Below are 20,238 nucleotides of genomic sequence, written 5' to 3'. Positions count from 1 at the left end.
CATTTTTAGAATGAACAGGTGTGTAATTTCTGGCTATAGATTTGTATCATTCTTTCATAGGGAGATAAGTAAAAAAAAAAGTTTGCTGAGGTCCACAAAGGATAAAGGACAAAACAGTTATGAAAAGTTCTGTGAGGTTGCTTTCAGTTAACACAGGGACCTTTAGTTCTCTAAGTCCTGATTTTGAGATTATGTAATTTACGGAAATACAGACTACTCATCAGAGCCATGCTCAAAATTTTGGGACTCCAAATGAAGTCTTTGCAGTCCCAGAATCAGTGCTGGAAGTGCTCTAGAACCAGCTAATCCATCAATCAATCTGGAGCATTTATCGTTGGTCTACTATGTGCAGAGTACAGAACTAAGGGATTGGGAGAGTAAGCACTTAATAAAAATAATTCATTCATTGATTGAAAAGACAAGACCTCGGCCTTCTTGGAGCTTACACTTTAGAGGAGAAGATGGACAAAAAAACTTTGAAAGGTGACTAATGAGAGTATTGAAAGATAGGTTTGTAAACGCTACAGGGGTGGTGGCCACTTAAGCACTTTGGAGGTGTGGATGGGCTCAAGTGGCAGTTGGAGGGTATAAAGTGGGGAAGATTAGAGATTAACTGAGGACTGTTTCCTTGGGGGGGGGGGGAGGAGATGTTATCTCTGGAAAGTTTTTGAAGATTGTGTAAGAAAAAGGACTGGAATGGGTGTTCCAGGTGGTGAGGGCGATGGGGAGGGAAGTGGATAGCTGTGGTGTCCCCGAACATGTGAGGCTGGGCTAGGAGGATGCTCTGCCCCCTGGCCCGACTGCCTCTTTGGTTACCAGGAGCCACAGTCCCACCTTTCCCATTTTACCCCACCTTGAGGTTGTGTGCCTGGTGTCTACTTCAGTCAGTGGTTAATCTCTTTCCCTCTACCTACCCAAAAGCCATGTGCTTGCCACCTCCTATCCTCAAAGGAAAACACTACCTGATTTTCCCTTTGAGGAAATGAAATACTTGTAAAGGGAGGTAATTGAGAGGGGTTGGTGGTGGCAGGCAGAGGGGAACCCGAGCTTCATTCTGCTCCCTTCCAGTGGATTTTCCAGTATACTTTGGCACATTTGAGCTAGGAGATCCGGCAACCTGCAGCTGCTTCATAGGGTCGCATCAGATTCCCTAGGGTGGTCATGGATACTAAGCAGAGAGGGAAATTCTTGCTTTTAAACGGTTAAAGATGGGCTCAAAGCCATTGCAAGTGGCACAAGATTTTCATTATCATTTTAGGGAAAATATTTAAGTAATAGACAACACATTGTAACATATTTACTGCCCCCCCACAAAAAAACCCAAACCAAAACACTTTATAAGAGCCAAATGGAATAATTTCCCAGCTCTAAATAAAAATAATTGCAAAGATATTTAAATTTAAATCCTTTCCAAGGATTCCGCTTTAGGTTTCTAGGTAGTTTGTATTCTCCAGGTCTTGAATAAGAGGGTCACAGTGGAGAGGGTAAAGTTTCAGTATGTTTTTTAAAAGCATGGAAGTTTACAGTTCAGCGTATTTAAATATAAGGGTTGACGTCACGTGAACGGCTTTTCCTTTCGTTTTCTTAGTACGCTTTTTAAGTGTTGTTTTTTCCCCTTTAGGACATTTATTCAGAGCAGCTGGGGATCAACCGCTTACCCTGTCCACAGTGTCGAGTGCCTTCCCAATGGTCAGCCACCCAGTCTTTGGTCTACACACAGCCAGCTCAGGGCATTCAGAGTTTGGTGGTTTGGGAACACTTGGTACACCCACTGCCTTAGCCGCACAGCCCCACCTAGCATCTTTTCCAGGTAAACATCTGTTACAAGATCGTTCAACTGAAGAAGGAAAAACGGAAATAACTTAAGCAAATAAGCATTCGAACAAGAGTTACTTTTTTCCGAGTGCCAAAAAAAAAAAAGGCGAATTCCTTTTATGCTGGGAGATGGAACAGAATTAGGCCATGGCCAGGTCACACCAGGCCACAGTACCTCATAAAGATGTGGGACAAGCTGTGTGTGCTCAGTGAAACTTCCTGTAGAATGATGCCTAGAGCGGGTTTAGCTAAAGAAGTAGGCATCTATTTGTAGCAAAAGGCAAGGGTTGGGTCAAATCAACCTTTTTTTTCCTCCATTGAGAAAATCCCAAATGCTTTAAAGGGAAGTTTTAATGCACAGCTGTTACCGTTTGAAGGCAATGGGGAGGCCATTTGCTGCTTCTGTGTTTTGAAACTGGTCAAGCTTAAACAGTTGATATTAGGAACTTCTTGCTACCAATTTTGGGGTTCATTTATGTAAAGAATTATTTCATCCATCTAAACCTGGAGCATAAGTGGCATCTTAAAAATCTTTAAATATCAAATTGCAAAATTGTAGTAGTGCCCCGTTTTTGAGTGAACTGCACTCTTGGAAAACTCATTTCTTGAATTTAAATTTTTCCTTCTTATGTGAATAAATGCATCTTGTAAATCAAAATTATGTGCACCAATGACTAATCTTAAGCAACATCAAAATTTTAGAAAGGCATATAAGTTTTGTTTGAGTCTGTGTAAATTGTTTGAGTTCCATCATAGTTGTTCAATTTTTTTGGGGGGTATGCAAGTAGTCACTCTCTGAAGAAGCAATCTCCTGTCAGAGTATTTGTTAAGCACCATGTGGTGAAATATGCATTTCAAGAGTGTTTTCCTTATTATACTAAATAGTTTCCTCAGACCTCTTCAGAGATTAAAAAACAAAAAAAAAAAACCTCTCCATTTCTGGGTCTGAGAATTTGACTCCATTTAAAAGGTATGCTTCAGGAAATTAGAATTACTTGGAATTGATTTCTGCTAGGAAAAATATACATCTGTTTTAGAATTATTTTCATTTTCAGTATCTGTCAGTGAAAACAGGGCAAGATATCAGTCTTCACTTAGCTGCTTGACTAAATGGTTTTGTTTTGCTTTTTAATTAGTGTCATTAGAATTTCCCTAAGACATGTTTCTCACTATTAAAATTGCTTCTATCTTTCACATTAAAATCAGAACCAATTTACTGTAGTGCAGTATCATAAATCTTGCCCTGTGTAACTATGTCGATACTACCAAACTTTCAAAATGATTTCTGGAGCTTCTCTGGAATGACTGTTTGTCAAGTGGTCCTACTCAGACCCCGGTGGGACCTGTGGGACCTGATTACACCAGCCCTTAGTACAGTGCTGGGCATATAGTAAGTGCTTAACACAACTGTCATCATTACTATTATTATTATCACCACTAATACTGCTATTATTATGTGATCTACAATTATCATTGGCCAAGTTTCCCAGACCCACAATAGGGACTTTCTTTCAGCTGTATCTAAATGGCCCATTTGTTTAAAGTTGCAGGTTTTCTCAAGTAGCTTCTTATAATAAAAATTAGAAAATAAAATGAGGCCAATTCAAAAGTACAATTAGAATGCTGCACTTTTGAAACGGTATGACAGATGAATACAGTCACATAGTTAGTGCTGAAATACTCTAAAGGTAATTTTCGGTAACTGAAGTGGAACCTAGAGGTGTTATTTTTGAGGTAGGAGAATTTTTACCCCATGACAGTATATTCATTATCAACTTTTTGGGCATCAAATGGCTGATTCAAACTTATTAAGAATGTTTCATGGATGTTGGTGTATCAGAGAGAGTGCCTAATGATACTTAATTATAATTTCTTGAGATGGAAACTAGTAATAGGTTACACGTTAATATTGTCCATCTCACTCAATAATTATACGTTCTTAGGTTATTCTGCTTTATAGTCCTTTGAAGATCTGTTTTTTTCAAGAATCTCACTATTTGTATTTTCTTGATGGGAATTAAATTTCAATCCCGAAGGTGGAAATGAGAGGATCCTCAAAATGTCAGACTGAATTGAACCTGGAGGCCAAACTGGCAGTATTAATCATTTAGTGATATTTACTGAGCGCTGACCACCTGCAGAGTACTACATTGAGTGCTTGGCAGAGTATAAGTCTGTTTTGGGCAGAGCTCATGTGCATTTCACTGTTCCAGGTGCTTAGTACAGTGCTCTGAACACAGTAAATGCTCAATGATTAGCATTGATTTATTGCTGGATTAAAATACAGTAGAGTTGATAAACACAATCCCAGCCCAAAAGAAGCTTACAGATCAGAGCATTTTGAAACCTTTTGTTAATTTATTAAGCATTTTATTGATTAAGAAAATTTAAGCAACAGTCTGTTTTATAAATAGTCCAGATTGTGACTGACTAAAATGGTTTCATGTTTTTGTAATTTTACACATTAAAGTCAGCCAAGTAAAATGATTAACTGGCAACTTCATCATGATATATGCACACACACACACACACACACACACACACAAGTATATGCATATATATGTAGATATGTACATATGTGTATCTATATATAATCAGAGAATACAAAGAGTTTATTACCTGTAGTCTTTTCCATGCTGATTTATGAGGGTGATTGGCTCTTATTTCCAAATATCTAATTTTTGCGATTGTTAATTTTGCCAGCATCTCTGTAATCTTACCATTACATCATTTCTGTTGTTTTTCTTTATGTCTTTTACGTTAGTGTCCTTTTTCAGATGGTTCTTTCTTTTTCTTGATATGTTTAAAATATTAAAATCTTAGTACAACTTCACACCAAATCTATTTTGTTCATCTCCATTCATTGTTCTTTTGGTGTTTTGATTACTGATTTCATATTCTGACATGACATTTCAGAAACCTGAATCTTCTTCTCAGCCCCTTTGTTCAAAATGCAATTTTTACACCCCAAAATAGCAGTAATACCAGTCAGTGCTCGTGCCAGCCTGACATTTAAATGATCTAATGCATACTTACTTTTCCTTGCTAGATACTCTTCATTCATATGAACACTGACTGGATGACTGACATTAAAAAATATATTTTAGAACAGTTCCCATGTTCATAATTTGTTGAGCATACAGTGGTATCACTCTAAGATTAAAGCTTTCCTGGGGGCTAAAGTGATAGATTTTTCAGTCTTCTGGCAAAACCATAAGACATCTTTTCAAAATACTGGTTGCCTTGAATATTTAAACTATGATTTTCAAACTTACAATTTTGCTGTTGGGCATATGTCTTAAACTCTTCCCATTTTAGGCAGTAGTTAAGACCTATGAAATCACCTAAATCATCTAGTTCCTGAAAATATGGAACTGCGCTATATTTTTGCTTAATGCTTTGTTCCCGATTTCTTGAAACTATCTTAAAGCATCAGAAATTCTTTCATTTGTGTTAGAAGATTGGCTAACATTCTAATGCTTTGATGTGTAATCTGATTAGTCAGCAAAATGCCGATTAATTTTTAAAAGAAGTTTTGTTTGAAGGAAGATCTGGCTATTATGCTAATGTCTCAACTCTATACCTGTGAAGCTCCATGTACCACCGTCATGAAATTGTAGAGGCGAAAGATATAAGAATGTATTTTATCACTGCCCACCACTTTAGAGTGAGGCTGTAGAAGTGTGTCAGATATTTGATACCAGTTATGGATAAGGATTGGTGCCAGATCTAGTATGGGTTAGGTAAAGTAGGTGAGGTCACCGTTCACTGTACTCAAACCTTTCCTGGTTCTCTCTCCATCCTGCATATCCCAGAGCACTCTACTCCCTCTCCCACCATATCAAGCTAGCCAACTGACGAATTATTCCATGTGCTGTCCAGAAAAACGGTGGAGCAGGAATCAGAGCATTTCAGCAATTACATGTGTATGAGGGTGGACTTCATCTTGTTTTGCATTACTTGTCATCTGTGTTGGTGCTGATTCTCTTCTGAAATCAGTTAGATTCATTTTCGTTTAGTTCAGTTGACACTTCCAGTGGAATAAATTGATTATGTGGCCGCATGAAAAGTTGGCATTTTGCAAGCAACTAAAAGATTTACTACATCCAAAGAGATTCTGCTTAATTACCAATAGTCCATATGATCATTTAAGTAATTACAAGTGGTATGATCAAGTATTTTTAAACTCATATTCAAATTCATACCAGCAGGAAGAATTTTTGGCTTTTTTTTAACCATGATTCACATTTAAAAATAGAGGTTTTTTAGCAGCTATGGACTAGGAAGTTTTCCATATTTACTCTACTTCTAGATTTGCAAATTTTATGATATTCTGAAATGGGTTTATTATTTCTTTAATGTATTTAAAAAGATCTAGCCAAGTTATGTTTGTAGATGGTTTTGCCAAAGACGTGTTTTTTAACTTAAAATGAATTTTAAGTGCATTTCATGATGCTTGTCTTTAAAGTTAATTCTTCTTGCATTTAAGTCAAACAGATCAAAATCATATTCCCCATTATTTGAGGGAAATTATTCTACTTGGCATCTTGAAATTGACATAGGATGAGGCATTTTATATTTTACTTACTATATTGTACTGAAACCAAGAGGAGGATATTTTCCTCTGTTTTAAGGTTTTAGAAGATATTTGTGTTGAAGCTGTGAAAATTAAACTGAACAATTATAAAATGATTTTTTGCAGTTTTGGAGGGGTGCCAGTGGGCTGATGATTGAAATTCCAGAGTCACTCATTCCTTTGAAAGGGGAAAAAAACACCCAGTTTTAAGTAGGGTTTTGAAGAGGGAAAGAGAATCAGTTTGGCGGAGGTGAAACTCACCTCCTCCAAGAGGCCTTCCCAGACTGAGCTCCTCTTCTCCCTCTACTCCCTCTACCATCCCCCCTTCACCTCTCCACAGCTTAACCCTCTTTTCCCCCCATTTCCCTCTGCTCCTCCCCCTCTCCCTTCCCATCCCCTCAGCACTGTACTCGTCCGCTTAACTGTATATATTTTCATTACCCTATTCATTTTGTTAATGAAATGTACATCACCTTGATTCTATTTAGTTGCCATTGTTTTTACGAGATGTTCTTCCCCTTGACTCTATTTATTGCCATTGTTCTTGTCTGTCCGTCTCCCCCGATTAGACTGTAAGCCCGCCAAACGGCAGGGACTGTCTCTATCTGTTGCCGACTTGTTCATTCCAAGCGCTTAGTACAGTGCTCTGCACATAGTAAGCGCTCAATAAATACTATTGAATGCACCCAGGCCTATCCTATTGGACTAGGCCACATTACTTCTGCTGTGTTACACACACCTAATTCTTGTTTTACCACGTGCTTGCATTCTTACCTGTATTAGGGAAAATTTATGTTGTACCATGTATTACTGCACACATGTGCACAGACCATTTCTTCTGACTATCAGACCGTATCCAAATAGACTCATATCTCAGATGATCATTCCATAATTCCTTAGCAGTAGTCTAGCTAAAACTTGTTGTGAAGACACCAGCAATAGCAGAACCAAGAGTAGTGTCAATGTGTGTGAATGCCTCCCACAGTCTGTCTGTGTCCGTCTTTGTATATTAGCAACTGGGTCTTTTTGAGAGAGGTCTGTGAATAGGAGGAGAAGCGGAAATGGTGGAAATGAGCGGAGTAGTGAAGTTTATGATATGGCCTTAGAGAGACTGATGAGATTGTCTGTGAAAGTGATATAAATCTAGTGATCTGTTGGTGAAGATAATTAACACAAATATCTGTTTTCTTTTGGGTTGCAGAATGGTGGCGAGCAGCTGATGTACACACACGTACAGGAGCAGCTTTCTTTCCACCCCTGCTGGGGATTCCATCACTGTTTGCTCCTCCAGCTCAGAACAATGATTCTGCTTCATTCCATTCAAGAACTGCCAGTAAAAATAATCGAGGCAGTTTAGAAAAAGGTAACAATGGTAATTTTTAAAAGTTTAGAGTGAAGCTAATCCTCTTTACCAAAACTTCACCTGTTTTTTCCTATCCTAAAGCAAGAGAAAAGCAATTTTGGTTTTGTCCTTATTATTGATGTTTTTTTGGAATCAATACACTTTTTATTGTGAGTTATTGACAAGATTATTGTTGATAGTAAAATAACGTGTTCACTGAATAACTTTACCCCATTTACCCCGATTTCTCCCTTCCTTTGCAATCACACATTTTCTGTGGATTCTAGGAGAGTTCATCTTTCCGCTCACAAACTCTCCTCCATTTCCCGTTACAGTTGAAATCCACTCCATTTCTGAAAACCCACCACCTTAGTATTATGCTACACTCCTCACTGTCTTTCATCTCTCACATCCAGGCTGTCACTAAGTCCTCTCAGCTTTTCCTCCACAGCATTTCTCACATTTGCCATTTCCTTGCCAATCAAGTGGTTCTCAGATTGATCCACGGACTTGTCATATTTCAACTAGGTATATCAGTCCACTTACTGTTCTCCTTGCCTCTTATCTCACTCCTCCGTAATTTTTGCCTAATTCTGCTGCCTGTATCATTTTTCTGAAGTATTGTTCTACATATGTCTCACTCTTCAGTAGCTATCAGTTCTTCAGTCAAGCAGAAACATCTGAACCTTGGTTTTAAAGCACTCTGTCTTCTGTCTACCCCGTACTTATCCAACTCTTTTCTACCACTACATCCCAGTTGAATGCTTTACTCTTCAACTAACCAAATACCTTACCTTGCTCTCTTCTTTCCTTCCTCCAACCCTTGCTGTATCCTTTCCTCCTATTTCAGGCAAAGAACTTTATATTTTCCCAGAGGTTAAGGAACAGATCTCCCTTTATAACATGCAATCCTCACCCCGTGATACATCCACATATTTTTTATGGTATTTGTTAGGCACTTACTATGTGCCAGGCACTATACTAAGTACTGAGGTAGATACAAGTGAAGCAGGTTGAACTCATCCCCTGTCCCATTTGGGACTCAAAGTCTTAATCCTCATTTTATAGATGAGGTAACTGAGGTCTTAGATGAAACGTTCATTATTTCAGTCGTATTAGTTGAGTGCTTACTGTGTGCAGAGCAGTGTGCTAAGAGCTTGGGAGATTACAATACAACAATAATGGCAAATCTTCACAATAGCTCTTAATTCTTTTAGCAATGTAGATTTTTGTTAAGCTATTAAATGACAACCTTTTGTTTCTTCCTCTGATGGTAAATGTCATTTTTTTTCAGTTGCTCCCCAGGAAAAAAATGCCTGTTTTAAGAATATGATTTTCGAAGTACCTAAAAAATAGATGGTTTCATTGATATCCATATTGAATTCCCTAAAGTCACTTACCGTTAAACAGATGCTTTCCTCTTTTTTCAAGGTGTGAACGGTTCAATAAATGGGAATAGTACGTCATCCGTAACTGGCATCAGCACATCTGTATTATCCACTACTGCTGCAAGTTCCACTGGACAAGCAAAGGTTGTCACCTCAGGTGGAGGAAGTCGAAAATCTAACCAAGAACAAAGCAAAACTCAGCTTTTGGATGCCAGGGCTGACAAAATTAAAGATAAGGTAAATCTAAATCTAAAAAAGCTAAAGAGTCAGATACTATTTCTTATTCATTGGGGGCATATTACTAAGGATACAGAACAATTCACCATAGCCTTGACAGTTTTATTTTTCAAAAGGCAATAGTTATATAGAACTTTTTTTATGGTTTGGCAATTACATTTTTATCAGTGAAAATGACACAAGTATACTAGATTACAGAAGTGTAAATCATGGGTAATTCAAATTGTAAAGCCCAACTACAGAAATAAGGCCCTACTAATTTTCACCAGATAAAATGCCAATCAGGTCACTTTCCACATCAGCCGGCAGAGAACATTTTACACTTCCCCTCTCATCTTCTTGTATCACCAACAGTTTTTAGCTGCCCCTTTATTCCCAAGCAACTATCAGCTTAATACCTTCCAGAAGATATAAAAAGGAACCTCTCTAGAGCAAAGTTAAAATTCCTGGGATAAGCTGAGTGGTCCCATTCTCTGCAAGTATCCTTGGGATGACCCAGCCTTGGCCCCAAACTGCTCCAGACCAGAGTGGCCCCCTCAACCTCTCCCAATCAGGCTGGCACTTAGGATGGGTCCCCAGTCAAAGAGAGGAGAGAGAACAGAGGGAAGAGAAATTTATCTCACCAAATGCTCTTACTAGGCATTCAGCTCTTCACACTTCCCGAACCTTCATCTAACTAACACGAGGTATATCAGCTTCTTAGCAGTGGGATTTGCTATAATTCCATACTCTTTGGTCATTGCCAGTATTAGCTCCAACTGTGTGTGGAACCTCCACCCATATTTTGGTTTGTCCTGAAATGTAAGAGTTGCCCACTTTAGGTTTTTGTGTTTCATTCATATCCTGAAAAACCTAAAGCTGACTAGAGTCACACGACAGGCTGAAATAGATTTGCATCTAAGCAAAAGGACAGAGTGACATAAGGAAGGAGGAATGGGGTCAGGGGAAAGAAGTAAAGAAAGCAGGGTGGCCAAAGTTCAGTTGGAACCACTTCCTTCACCTCAGCTGACTTCTGAGCCAAAGTGGCGCAGTCACAGTTCCAACTGCCTGGTCTGGGCTAGACTGGGCTGCCTAGATAGATAGCTGCTGCTTGAATAGTCATAGGGCTGCAGAAGGCAGCCGAGGACTTGGTAGAGTGTGAGTATCCTCTCCCCTTTTTCTCTCCATTTCCCTTCTTTCTCATACCTGCTCTTCTTTCTTCCCTTTTCCTCTTCCTCCTCTTGCTCTCCTTGGTCCTTCTCCTTCCCTTTAACATTTTACTTTCTCCCATCTCTTCTTCCTTCTTTCCTATCAATGATCTTCCTACTTAGGTACCCCTAATTAACCAGAATTAAGATTCTATCCATCTGTCTAGCAGACAGAGATGTTTTGACAGATCTGTGCTGCCTCAACCAATTGAGAGTAGCAGCGCTTAACTGATAAGAATAATAATAATGATGATGGTATTTGTTAAGTGCTTACTATGTGCCAAGCACTGTTCTTAGCACTGGGGTAGATAATCCTCAACCTGATTCCTGACAACCTGATTCCCCTGTGTCTACCCCAGCGCTTAGAACAGTGCTCGGCACATAGTAAGCGCTTAACAAATACCAACATTATTATTATTATTATTAGATAAAAGGTAATCAGGTTTTCTCATGTGGGGCTCACAGTCTTAATCCCCATTTTACAGATGAGGTAACTGAGGCACAGAAGTTGTGACTTGCCCAAAGTCATAAAGCTGACAAGTGGCAGAGCCAGGATTAGAACCCATGACCTCTGACTCCCAAGCCCATGCTTTTTCCACCAAGCCACGCTATTTCTCTAACCCAGCCCTTGTTCCAGTTTTTTTCTAAACATTTTTTCCCCCTATATTGACAGTTATTTTCCCTATAAAACAGTGGTCACTCTTTAGGCTCTTTCATAAGTGGATGTTGCTATAGAGGCACAAGGTAAGTTTCAGCACAACCTTATTTTGTTAGAATCTTTCCTCAAAATATGCTTTGCACCTTTGAGTCTAATTCTTTACATCAATTCTATAGACCTCAGCCCCCTTATTTTCAAATCTTTCTTATCTGGCCTCAGATACTCAAATATGATCTATTCTTTAAAAGATTTCTTTCTCTCTGACAGCTTAGCTTTTCGTCAGCTAGTGTAGTACTTAGTGAGATACGTTGGCTTCAGGTCTAAGGTGAGTATTGTGATTGAGGATTTCAAGAGATTGGAATTTCTGTTTCTTGTAGCTTCACCTCTTTAATCAACATCTCTTCAAATATAAAGACTATAATGTCTGCCTCTTAGAGAGAGGTTTTTCCTTTGAACTTCTTCCAAACAATTCAGGGCCTTTTAAGAAATCTTTGGGTGTCAGTTCTGTACGATGAGCGCAGGTCTAGAATTTGAATTGTTTGCTTTCTCACTGACAGAGCAGGTGGGTAAAAGTTGGGAGATTCTCTATTTTTGGGACAGAGGGCTTTATTCTCCTTTTCAACCTCTTCTATCAGACTCAAAGGCTCTGAAACGTAAATCAAACTCTGAACCAAAAAGCTATTTTCCTTTTTTGTTCCAAGAACCAGTTCTAATCACATGGAGTTTGCTCAAGGTGATTTTAAAAGCAGCTATGTTTCTGCTATCTAAGTCATTTCTGGACTTTTAAGTTCAGTAGTGTTGTTTTGTGCTTGGTCGGTGTGTTGCAAGCCTTATACACTCTACAAGGAATAAGTCAGTGACTTCCTTATGTTTTTATTACTTCTTTGATTTGTTTTTATAACCATCTTGTTCACATTGTTCCAAGGAGGCAATTTTCATAATGCAAGATCTCCCAGAATAGAGGTTGCGGGAGAAGTCTTTATTTTCTTCAGTTGGTAAAGTCTTTCAACATGCTCCTGGAAGTACACCCGCTCATCTTGTTTTTCATAGCCACATGATGGATAAACAGATCCTTGATTTGGAAACTCATTCTGGCACAGTTTCACATATTCTTAGTATAAGATTATCAATCCAAACATTTATTTTGCAAAAACAACTTTGTCAAAAATATTTGCACCATTTTTTTGGTTTGGGGAGTGAAATATAGTGGAATGGGGACCCTGACATTTCTCCAGCAACTGACCTCTGCCCCTCTTTTTCCCCCCTCCCACCATTTGTCCCCTAAGGGACAAATAAATCCAGATTAAAACTGTGTTGGATGTCTCAGGCCAAGGTTGAATTGGACTCCTTACAGACCAAGCAGTCTGTGCTTTGAGGCTGTTGCTAACACGAGCCGGGATCTGAGGGTGCCCCAAAGCCGGTCTGCAAGATGCTAAAATGAAGAGTCACAGTTGGGGAGGTCTTGTGTGCTCCCAGATGTAGGGCTTTGTAATAGCATTCAGAGTCTGGTTGAAAAGAATCAATGACATATTGTATTGTCCAGAAAAGAAAAAAGGAGAAAAGTACCACCTGCTTGTCATCTTTTGCATTTGACCTAAGTAATTTAGAGGTGGAAGTAGGAGTAGTTTCCTTGAGGGACTAGAAAGGGACCCAGAACTATCTTGAGGGTACCTCTCTCCTCCCCCCTGCCCCCAGCCCCCCAAACAGAGTTAGAGGTTGGGAGGAAAGGAGGATCCTGCAAAAGAGACTGAGAAGGAGCAGGCAGAGAGAAATAGGAGGAGGACAGAAGAGGGGTCTGTCAGTGAAGCCAAGGTTAGATCATGTTTCCAGGAGAAGGGAGTGGTCCACAATTTCTAAGGCAGCATAAAGGTTGAGTGGGATTAGGATTAGGATGGAGGATTTGGATTTGGTAAAAACGAGAGGGTGTTGGTGACCTTAAGGAGGGCTTTTTCTGTGTAGCGGAAGAAACTGAAGCCAGGTTGCAGGGCATCAAGGAGAGAGCTGGAAGAGAGGAGGTGGAGGCAGTGAATGTAGACAATTTGCTCAGTGAGGTTTGAGAGGAGTGGTAGGAGGGCAATGACTGGAGGAAGCCATGAGGTCAGATATAGGGGGTATCTGGGTATGCTTGAAATCACAGGTAAAGGAGGCATTGTAGATTAAGTGGATGAAGGTGGTGTTTAGAGAAGGAAAGAAGAGGGGGGTCAGTCGCTTTGAGGTGAGAAGGGATGGGGTCAAAAGCACAGATGGAGAAGGTAGAAATTGAAATGTGGGGATCTACTCTTGAGATATTGCTAGGAAGTATGGGAGTGTCAAAGAGGGAGCTGGAAGAAGAAGGGTCGGGAGATTTTAGGGAGACCACATCTCGTGGTTTGAGTTTTATCGACGAATTATGTGACCAGGTCATTAGGGGTAAGAGATGGGGAAGAATGGTGGGCAGAGGGTTTGAGGAGGAAGTTTGGGCAGCAGTGTGGCCTACTGGATAGAGCACAGGGGTGGGAATCAGAAGGACGTGGGTTCTTTTCCTGGTTCCTCCAATTGTGTGCTTTGTGACCTTGGGCAAATCACTTAACTTCTCTGTGCCTCAGTTACTTCATCTGTAAAATGGGGATAAAGACTGTGAACCCTAAGTGGGGCTGGGCCTGTGTCCAACTTGATTTAGCTTGTATCTACCCCAGTGCTTAGTACAATGCCTGGCACATGGTAAGCACTAAACAGATACCATTAAAAAATATTAAAAATCTGAAACTGCTGTTGTGAGAAATATCCAGTCTGGTTTGATTTCATAATTAGGATAGTTCATTCTATTAGAGCTTCCTTTACTCGAATATGTTCCTTCTCAATCAAGCATACTTCTTATTTTATTGATTTTCCTTGTAAATTTGTCTTTCTTTTTATCTTGTTGATTTTTTTGTTGGAAGATGTTTTTTTTAAATGTTTATTACTGAATAAATCATATAGCACATAGGTGTTCATACTATATGGTCAGATTTCCTCAAGTCCTTCAAAATAGTAAATGCTGCATGCTTAGCTATTCATCCTCAAAGTTTGTTTTCAGGAAAAGTAATGGATATATCTCTTGACCCACATCTGCCACACACAGTAATAGACAATTCTTCCATCATTTCATTTTATATTTGAAGTCTTCCCTTATCGCCATTCCTCTCTGAGAACACATACTGAAATTATATATCATGTAGTTCAGCAACAGCCCTTTCTGAAGTCATTGTTGAAAATTTCAAACATCCTTACCTTTAACTTCTAATCATAATTATTTTGCATAACTCATATTCTCTATTATATCTCTTCCCTTTGATAACTGCAAGATAGAGTACAGTTTTCACTTTCTGTGTCAAAATTCTTAAGTCATTCGAGGTTATACTTCAGTTAAGGATCATAATGTAGAAATCACTTCTGTAAAAATGTTCTCTACCTTCCTTATTTTATGTGTAGTTGGTTTCATTTGTCAACGGATACTTAAGAAACTTCCCCTCAGTAATTTTCTGATTATTTTTAATTTTCAGTTGCCTTGTTTCATAGTGTTTTCCACCTACACTTTTGTCTTTTTATATCTTACATGTTCTGTTTTTACCACTTCTTTTTTCCAGTATGCCTACCGACTGATTTTTAACTATTCTACTTCCATGATACTGTATATACGAATAGTTTATGATCATCTCTTCTATACTTGCCTGCTTGGCGAAGCAGCATGGCGTAGTGGATAGAGCCCAGACCTAGGAGTCACACAGCAGGGTTCTAGTCCCAGGTCCGCCATTTGTCTGCTGTGTGACCTTGGGCAAGTCATTTTGCTTCTCTGGGCCTCGGTTACCTCATCTGGAAAATGGGGATTAAGATTGAGCCCCACTTGGGACAAGCTGACTAACTTGTATCTACCCCAGCGCTTAGAAAAGTGCTTGGCACATAGTAAGCGCTTAACAAATACTATTATTATTATTATTCCCCATATAATTATGATTTTTAGTCATGGAAGTTTATCTCCTGTATGTTCTGCAGTGTGCCTTTTGTTTTTGAAAGAAAACTATGGTTTTCTTTTGTAGTCCATAAAGGCTTTCAGTTCCCTAAAAACAAATCCATTTTTCTTCCCTCCTCCCTCAATATCTTAAATGTTATTTTTCTGTTAGGTGATGTTATGTTTTTTTAACCGGCATTGTTTGTCTGTTGTGAGCCACCCACCACTTTTTAGAAAGTATTTGATTCTTTAATGTAGTACAGAAAAAAAGTGGTGTATTTTGCTTGTGCGTGGTTTTTTTGGCCTTTGTAGTTCCTTGATTCTAAATCAACCTCAAATTCAAACTGAGAAATGAGAATCTCTAAAAAGAGAACTTTAGTTTGCCTAAAACAGCTATCACGATCCCAAGGAATTGGGGTGGTGAGTCCCATCTGAACTTTCTGTAATAATTATGGTATTTAAGCGCTGTGTGCCAAGCACTGTTCTAAGCACTGGGGTAGTTACAAGGTAATCAGGTTGTCCCACATGGGGCTCACAGTCTTAATCTCCATTTTACAGCACAGTATTGGCATGATGCAGTCACTGACCATAAACAGGGGTACTCACTAGTTCTGAAGAAGTTGTTGAGGTGATAGGGCCAGGAGGGTGAGGATCAATCAGTGATATTCATCGAGTGTGCTTCCTGTGTGCAGAGCACTGTACTAAGCTCTTGGGAGAATGTGATACAACAGAGCCAGTCACACATTCCCTGCTCACAGCACACATTCCCTGCTTGCCATCCAGAGGGGGAGAGATATATACGCTAATGTTTTGGGGCTGAGGGTGGGGTGAATACCAAATGCCTAAAGGCTACATATCAGGAAGGATCGATTCCTGAAGTGTTTTTGCAGTGGTAATAATAATAATGATGGCATTTGTTAAGGGCTTATATGTGCTAAGCACTGGGGCAGATACAAGGTCATCAGGTTGTCCTACGTGAGGCTCACAGTCTTAATCCCCATTTTACAGATGAGGTAACTGAGGCACAGAGAAGTGAAGTGACTTGCCCAAAGTCACACAGCTGACAAGTGGCAGAGCAGAGATTAGAACCCGTGATCTGACTCCCAAACCCGGGCTCTTTCCACTGAGCACCGTTGCTTCAAAATATGAAGCAATATGAAGGAGGTGGTGAACATGATTAGTGAGGATGTTATATAGGAGGAATGGTGTGAGCAAATTAATAATGTTTGCCTGGGAAGTATGAAAAGTCTCCAAGTGGGTGTAACCGGGAAAGAGAGCAGATAGCTAAGGAGGAGAGAGCCCCGTAGAGGGCTTGAGGCCAATAGTAAAAGTCTGTTTTATGTGAAGAGAGTTGTAGCCATTGATGTTTCTGAGAAAGGGAGTGATGTGTTCTGAATGCAATTAACAGCCCCAAATGGTTTGTACTTGGGAACAAATGGCCCTGGGAAGGGGTCAACTCTGCATCTGTGCACAGGTTTTTCAGATGAACTCACAAGTTGTAACTAAAGGAATCCAATTGAAAGTGAATGCATCTACAGCACCAGCAAAATTCATCTCCCAAATTCAGCTTTCCTGCATTGGTAACAATTGGGAATGTACTTTCACTGTTTAGAAAATGGGTAGGAATTGGGCTGAGGAAAGGCAGTTCAGACATCTTTTCTACTTCGGTGCGGTAGCCTGGAGATTCAGCTCCTGTGATGGCCTTCTGTTCTGCCGGAGCCCCGAAGGGTGGGTTGACCTGCAGGATAGGCAGGGGCCAAGAGTAAGTTTGGCCCGGACTCTCAGTGCCACCATTTGGGGGCTATATTTATTAATGGTGCTGGCAGTGTGTGGAAACCAATCGCCTGTGATGGTGCCATAAGGGACACAGGATAGCCACATCATCGTGATCAAAAAAGCATTTGTGAGAAAACCGTTTGTCACAAAGTAACACGCATGGCGAGGGACAAAGAAAGAAACAAGTATCGTCCCTGCCCTGTAGGACCTTACAATCTAAAGCAGACAACACTAATAACAGTATAAAGGGGCCTTTGGGCAGCTGAATAAACACATAATGAATGCATAGATAATGAATTAAATTATTAACTCAGAGTCCCATTCTCTCTGGGCCCACTTTTACTCTGTGGTAGTAAATTAGACACTTTTGGGGGAGTGTCCATTCTTTTAATCCAGAAAGGACTGTTTGGGGCATTGCAATAGTGTATGCATAATGTTGAGTGCATTAAATAGCCCCCTAATTGTGTGAAAGCATGAATGCTTCTCTCAAAATGCCTAATTTATTACCAGGGATTAACTTTAAGCAGTGGGAGAATTAGGCATTATATACAAGCAAAAAGGATTACTGAGAACTGTGGGAGAGTGAATGAAAGGGCAGGCATGGGAGTTGCATATTCAAGTAAAGCGGAGCTAGAGGAGAAGGCAGGTCAGAGCCAAGAGGGCAATCTACTTTTGAGTTGAGATTTCATAAGATATCAGAGACGATAGCTAATTCCTATAAGGCAATTCCCTCCATATAAATGAAAATATTTCCTTTGTACCCAAGAATGACATTTTGATAGTGGCCAGTTACGTGGAGGCTCAAACAACATATCCAACCGTGAAATTCAGATGCTCTGAAGAATGTGGATGTTAGACTTGATGAAATGCTTGTTTCCCCCCAGAAACCAAGAAAGAAAGCACTGGAAAGTTCCAGCAACAGTGACAGTGATTCGGGCACATCATCAGACACCTCAAGTGAAGGCATCAGTAGCAGTGATTCAGATGATTTAGAGGAAGATGAAGAGGAAGACGATCAAAGTGCTGAAGAAAGTGAAGATGATGATTCTGATTCTGAGAGTGAAGCACAACATAAGAACAACAATAAGGTAGAACCAGTTTCTGGAAATATTGAAAGAATGTTTCTTTTACAGTGTAAACTACTGGACTTTTGAATGGTATTTTTTAAGTGCTTATTATGTACTAAGCACTGGGCTAGGTACAAGATAATCAGGTTGGACACAGTTTTAATCCCCATTTTACAGATGAGATACTGACACACAGAGAGGTTAAGCGACTCACCCAGGGTCACACAGCAGGCAAGTGGCAGAACTGGGGTTAGTACCCAGGATCTCTGATTCCCGGGTCTGTGCTCTTTCCACTAGGCCATTCTGCTTTGTAAGGTGAAAGGAATTCTCTAAATTTTTTTCATGTCTACTAACTCATGTACCTACCTACTTTTCCTTATTCCTCCTATCTGTAATTTATGTTAATGTCTCCCCCACTAGACTATAAACTCCTCGAAGTGCTTGGCTTAGTGGGAAGAGCCTGGGCTTGATTGGGACTCAGAGGTCATGGGTTCAAATTCTGGTGCCACCACTTATCAGCTGTGTGACTTTGGGCAAGTCACTTAACTTCTCTGTGCCTCAGTTACCTCATCTGTAAAATGAGGATTAAGACTGTGAGCCCCACATGCGTCAGCCTGATTCCTTGTATCTACCCCAGCACTTAAAACAGCGCTTGGCACGTAGTAAGCGCTTAACAAACACCAGCATTATTATTAGACTTTCTCAAGAGAAGGCAGTCAGTAAATTGTATTGATTGATTTTGATAATCGGCTACCTTACATAAAAAACAGGAGTTGCAGAGAACAGGTAAAGCAAGAAATTCTATGCATTAATCTTGTAATCAGCTCAATTTACATAGTTATTCGGTGATTAGCCAGAATAAACAAATCTTTTTAATCTTCCTTTCATTTTATAATTGCATCTGTCATATTCTAGATTCCTAAGTGTTGAGTTAATTTTTAATATTTCTCGCAGGTGCTAATACATGGTATTACAGACCTGAAAACAGATGGACAAAAACCACCTGAAAAGCCCCAGGAAAAAAGAACACACCAGCCGATACCTCTTGTGTCTGAATCCCAGACTCACACATCATTCCAATCCCAGCAGAAGCAGCCTCAGGTTTTGTCACAGCAGCTTCCCTTTATTTTCCAAAGCTCTCAGGCAAAGGAGGAATCTGTGAACAAACACCCAAGTGTAATACAGTCCACGGGATTGGTGCCCAATGTGAAACCTTTGTCTTTGGTAAATCAAGCCAAAAAGGAAACTTATATGAAACTCATAGTTCCTTCTCCTGATATACTCAAAGCAGGGAATAAAAATACCTCTGAAGAAACTAGCCCTCTGACCAGTGAATTGCGATTAAAACGGGTGAGCTGAAATTACTAATTAGAAATATTTTACATTGTTAAGTCAAGTCACAGGGTTCTCAAGTACTCTCCTGCTGTTGATAGATTGGATATCAGGCTTTCTTTCCCCTCATATTTCCTTGTTCATATTTGTTGCTTCAAGAATAGAGCGTAGCATTTGAAAGGTAAATATGATTTGTCATTGTTTTTGGATACTTTTCTGTTAAATTATGTTTTTGAGATTTTGTCAAACTGTGTTTTAGAAGTGGGGTTTATGATATATCTAAATGGTATCAAGTTGAACCTCAGCACAAACATTTCAAGAAATCAAGGCATCGGATTATTTTTTCTCATGACAGATTGGGAACTTTAAAGAAATATCTCTTGGATAAACAATAGAAAAATGTGTAAAAATATAAAATGTTATTCATAATTATCTCTATCAGAGATCGATCATTTTTAGTGATGATTTCAGCTCTTTGGAATTTTTAAAGGATCAAGTAAAGTGCAAATTCTCTAAGTGTACTTTTAAAAAATGTATTTATTTTAACCAGTATTCCAAACATTTTTCTCGTGGTTGATTATTACCACCTATTTGCTTTACGTCAATATTTTTTAGCTTTACTCTTTGCTGTTATATCATCTGCCTACCAATAATGTGATTACCTAACTATTTAGTGGTAAAGCGGTGAGTTATCATTTAAAGAATGGTAATATGAGAACCACCACAAGCTCTTTATTAGCAGATTAGTGCAGACTATACAAGTATTGGGATTCATTTCTAAATCATGTCTCTTAGCAACAAATTGTTTTGTTGCATTTGGTTGTCAGTGGTCCCTTTGAGTAAGTCATGTTTATTTCTTCTTTGTTGAGTCAGTTGTTTTAAACAGAGTAACC

The 20,238-nt window shown here is 39.4% G+C and overlaps 1 protein-coding gene across 8 annotated transcripts in view; it reads left to right on the top strand.

Moving 5' to 3' along the window:
* Nucleotides 1–20,238, top strand: part of BAZ2B (bromodomain adjacent to zinc finger domain 2B) — a 211,816-nt gene that overhangs the window by 113,301 nt on the left and 78,277 nt on the right. For 7 of the 8 annotated variants that reach the window (XM_029072361.1, XM_029072358.1, XM_029072360.1 and 4 more), the window contains 5 exons: nt 1,622–1,810; nt 7,593–7,754; nt 9,165–9,358; nt 17,831–18,034; nt 18,968–19,363. In XM_029072361.1, coding sequence (XP_028928194.1) covers nt 1,622–1,810; nt 7,593–7,754; nt 9,165–9,358; nt 17,831–18,034; nt 18,968–19,363 — 1,145 coding nt within the window. The remainder of the gene's footprint in view (nt 1–1,621; nt 1,811–7,592; nt 7,755–9,164; nt 9,359–17,830; nt 18,035–18,967; nt 19,364–20,238) is intronic. The other variant, XM_029072364.1, reaches the window with a different exon arrangement.

This window comes from Ornithorhynchus anatinus, chromosome 9 (genome assembly GCF_004115215.2).
Source record: "Ornithorhynchus anatinus isolate Pmale09 chromosome 9, mOrnAna1.pri.v4, whole genome shotgun sequence".
NCBI classification, from domain to species: Eukaryota; Metazoa; Chordata; class Mammalia; order Monotremata; family Ornithorhynchidae; genus Ornithorhynchus; species Ornithorhynchus anatinus.
This window is presented reverse-complemented; position numbering and strand designations above follow the sequence as displayed.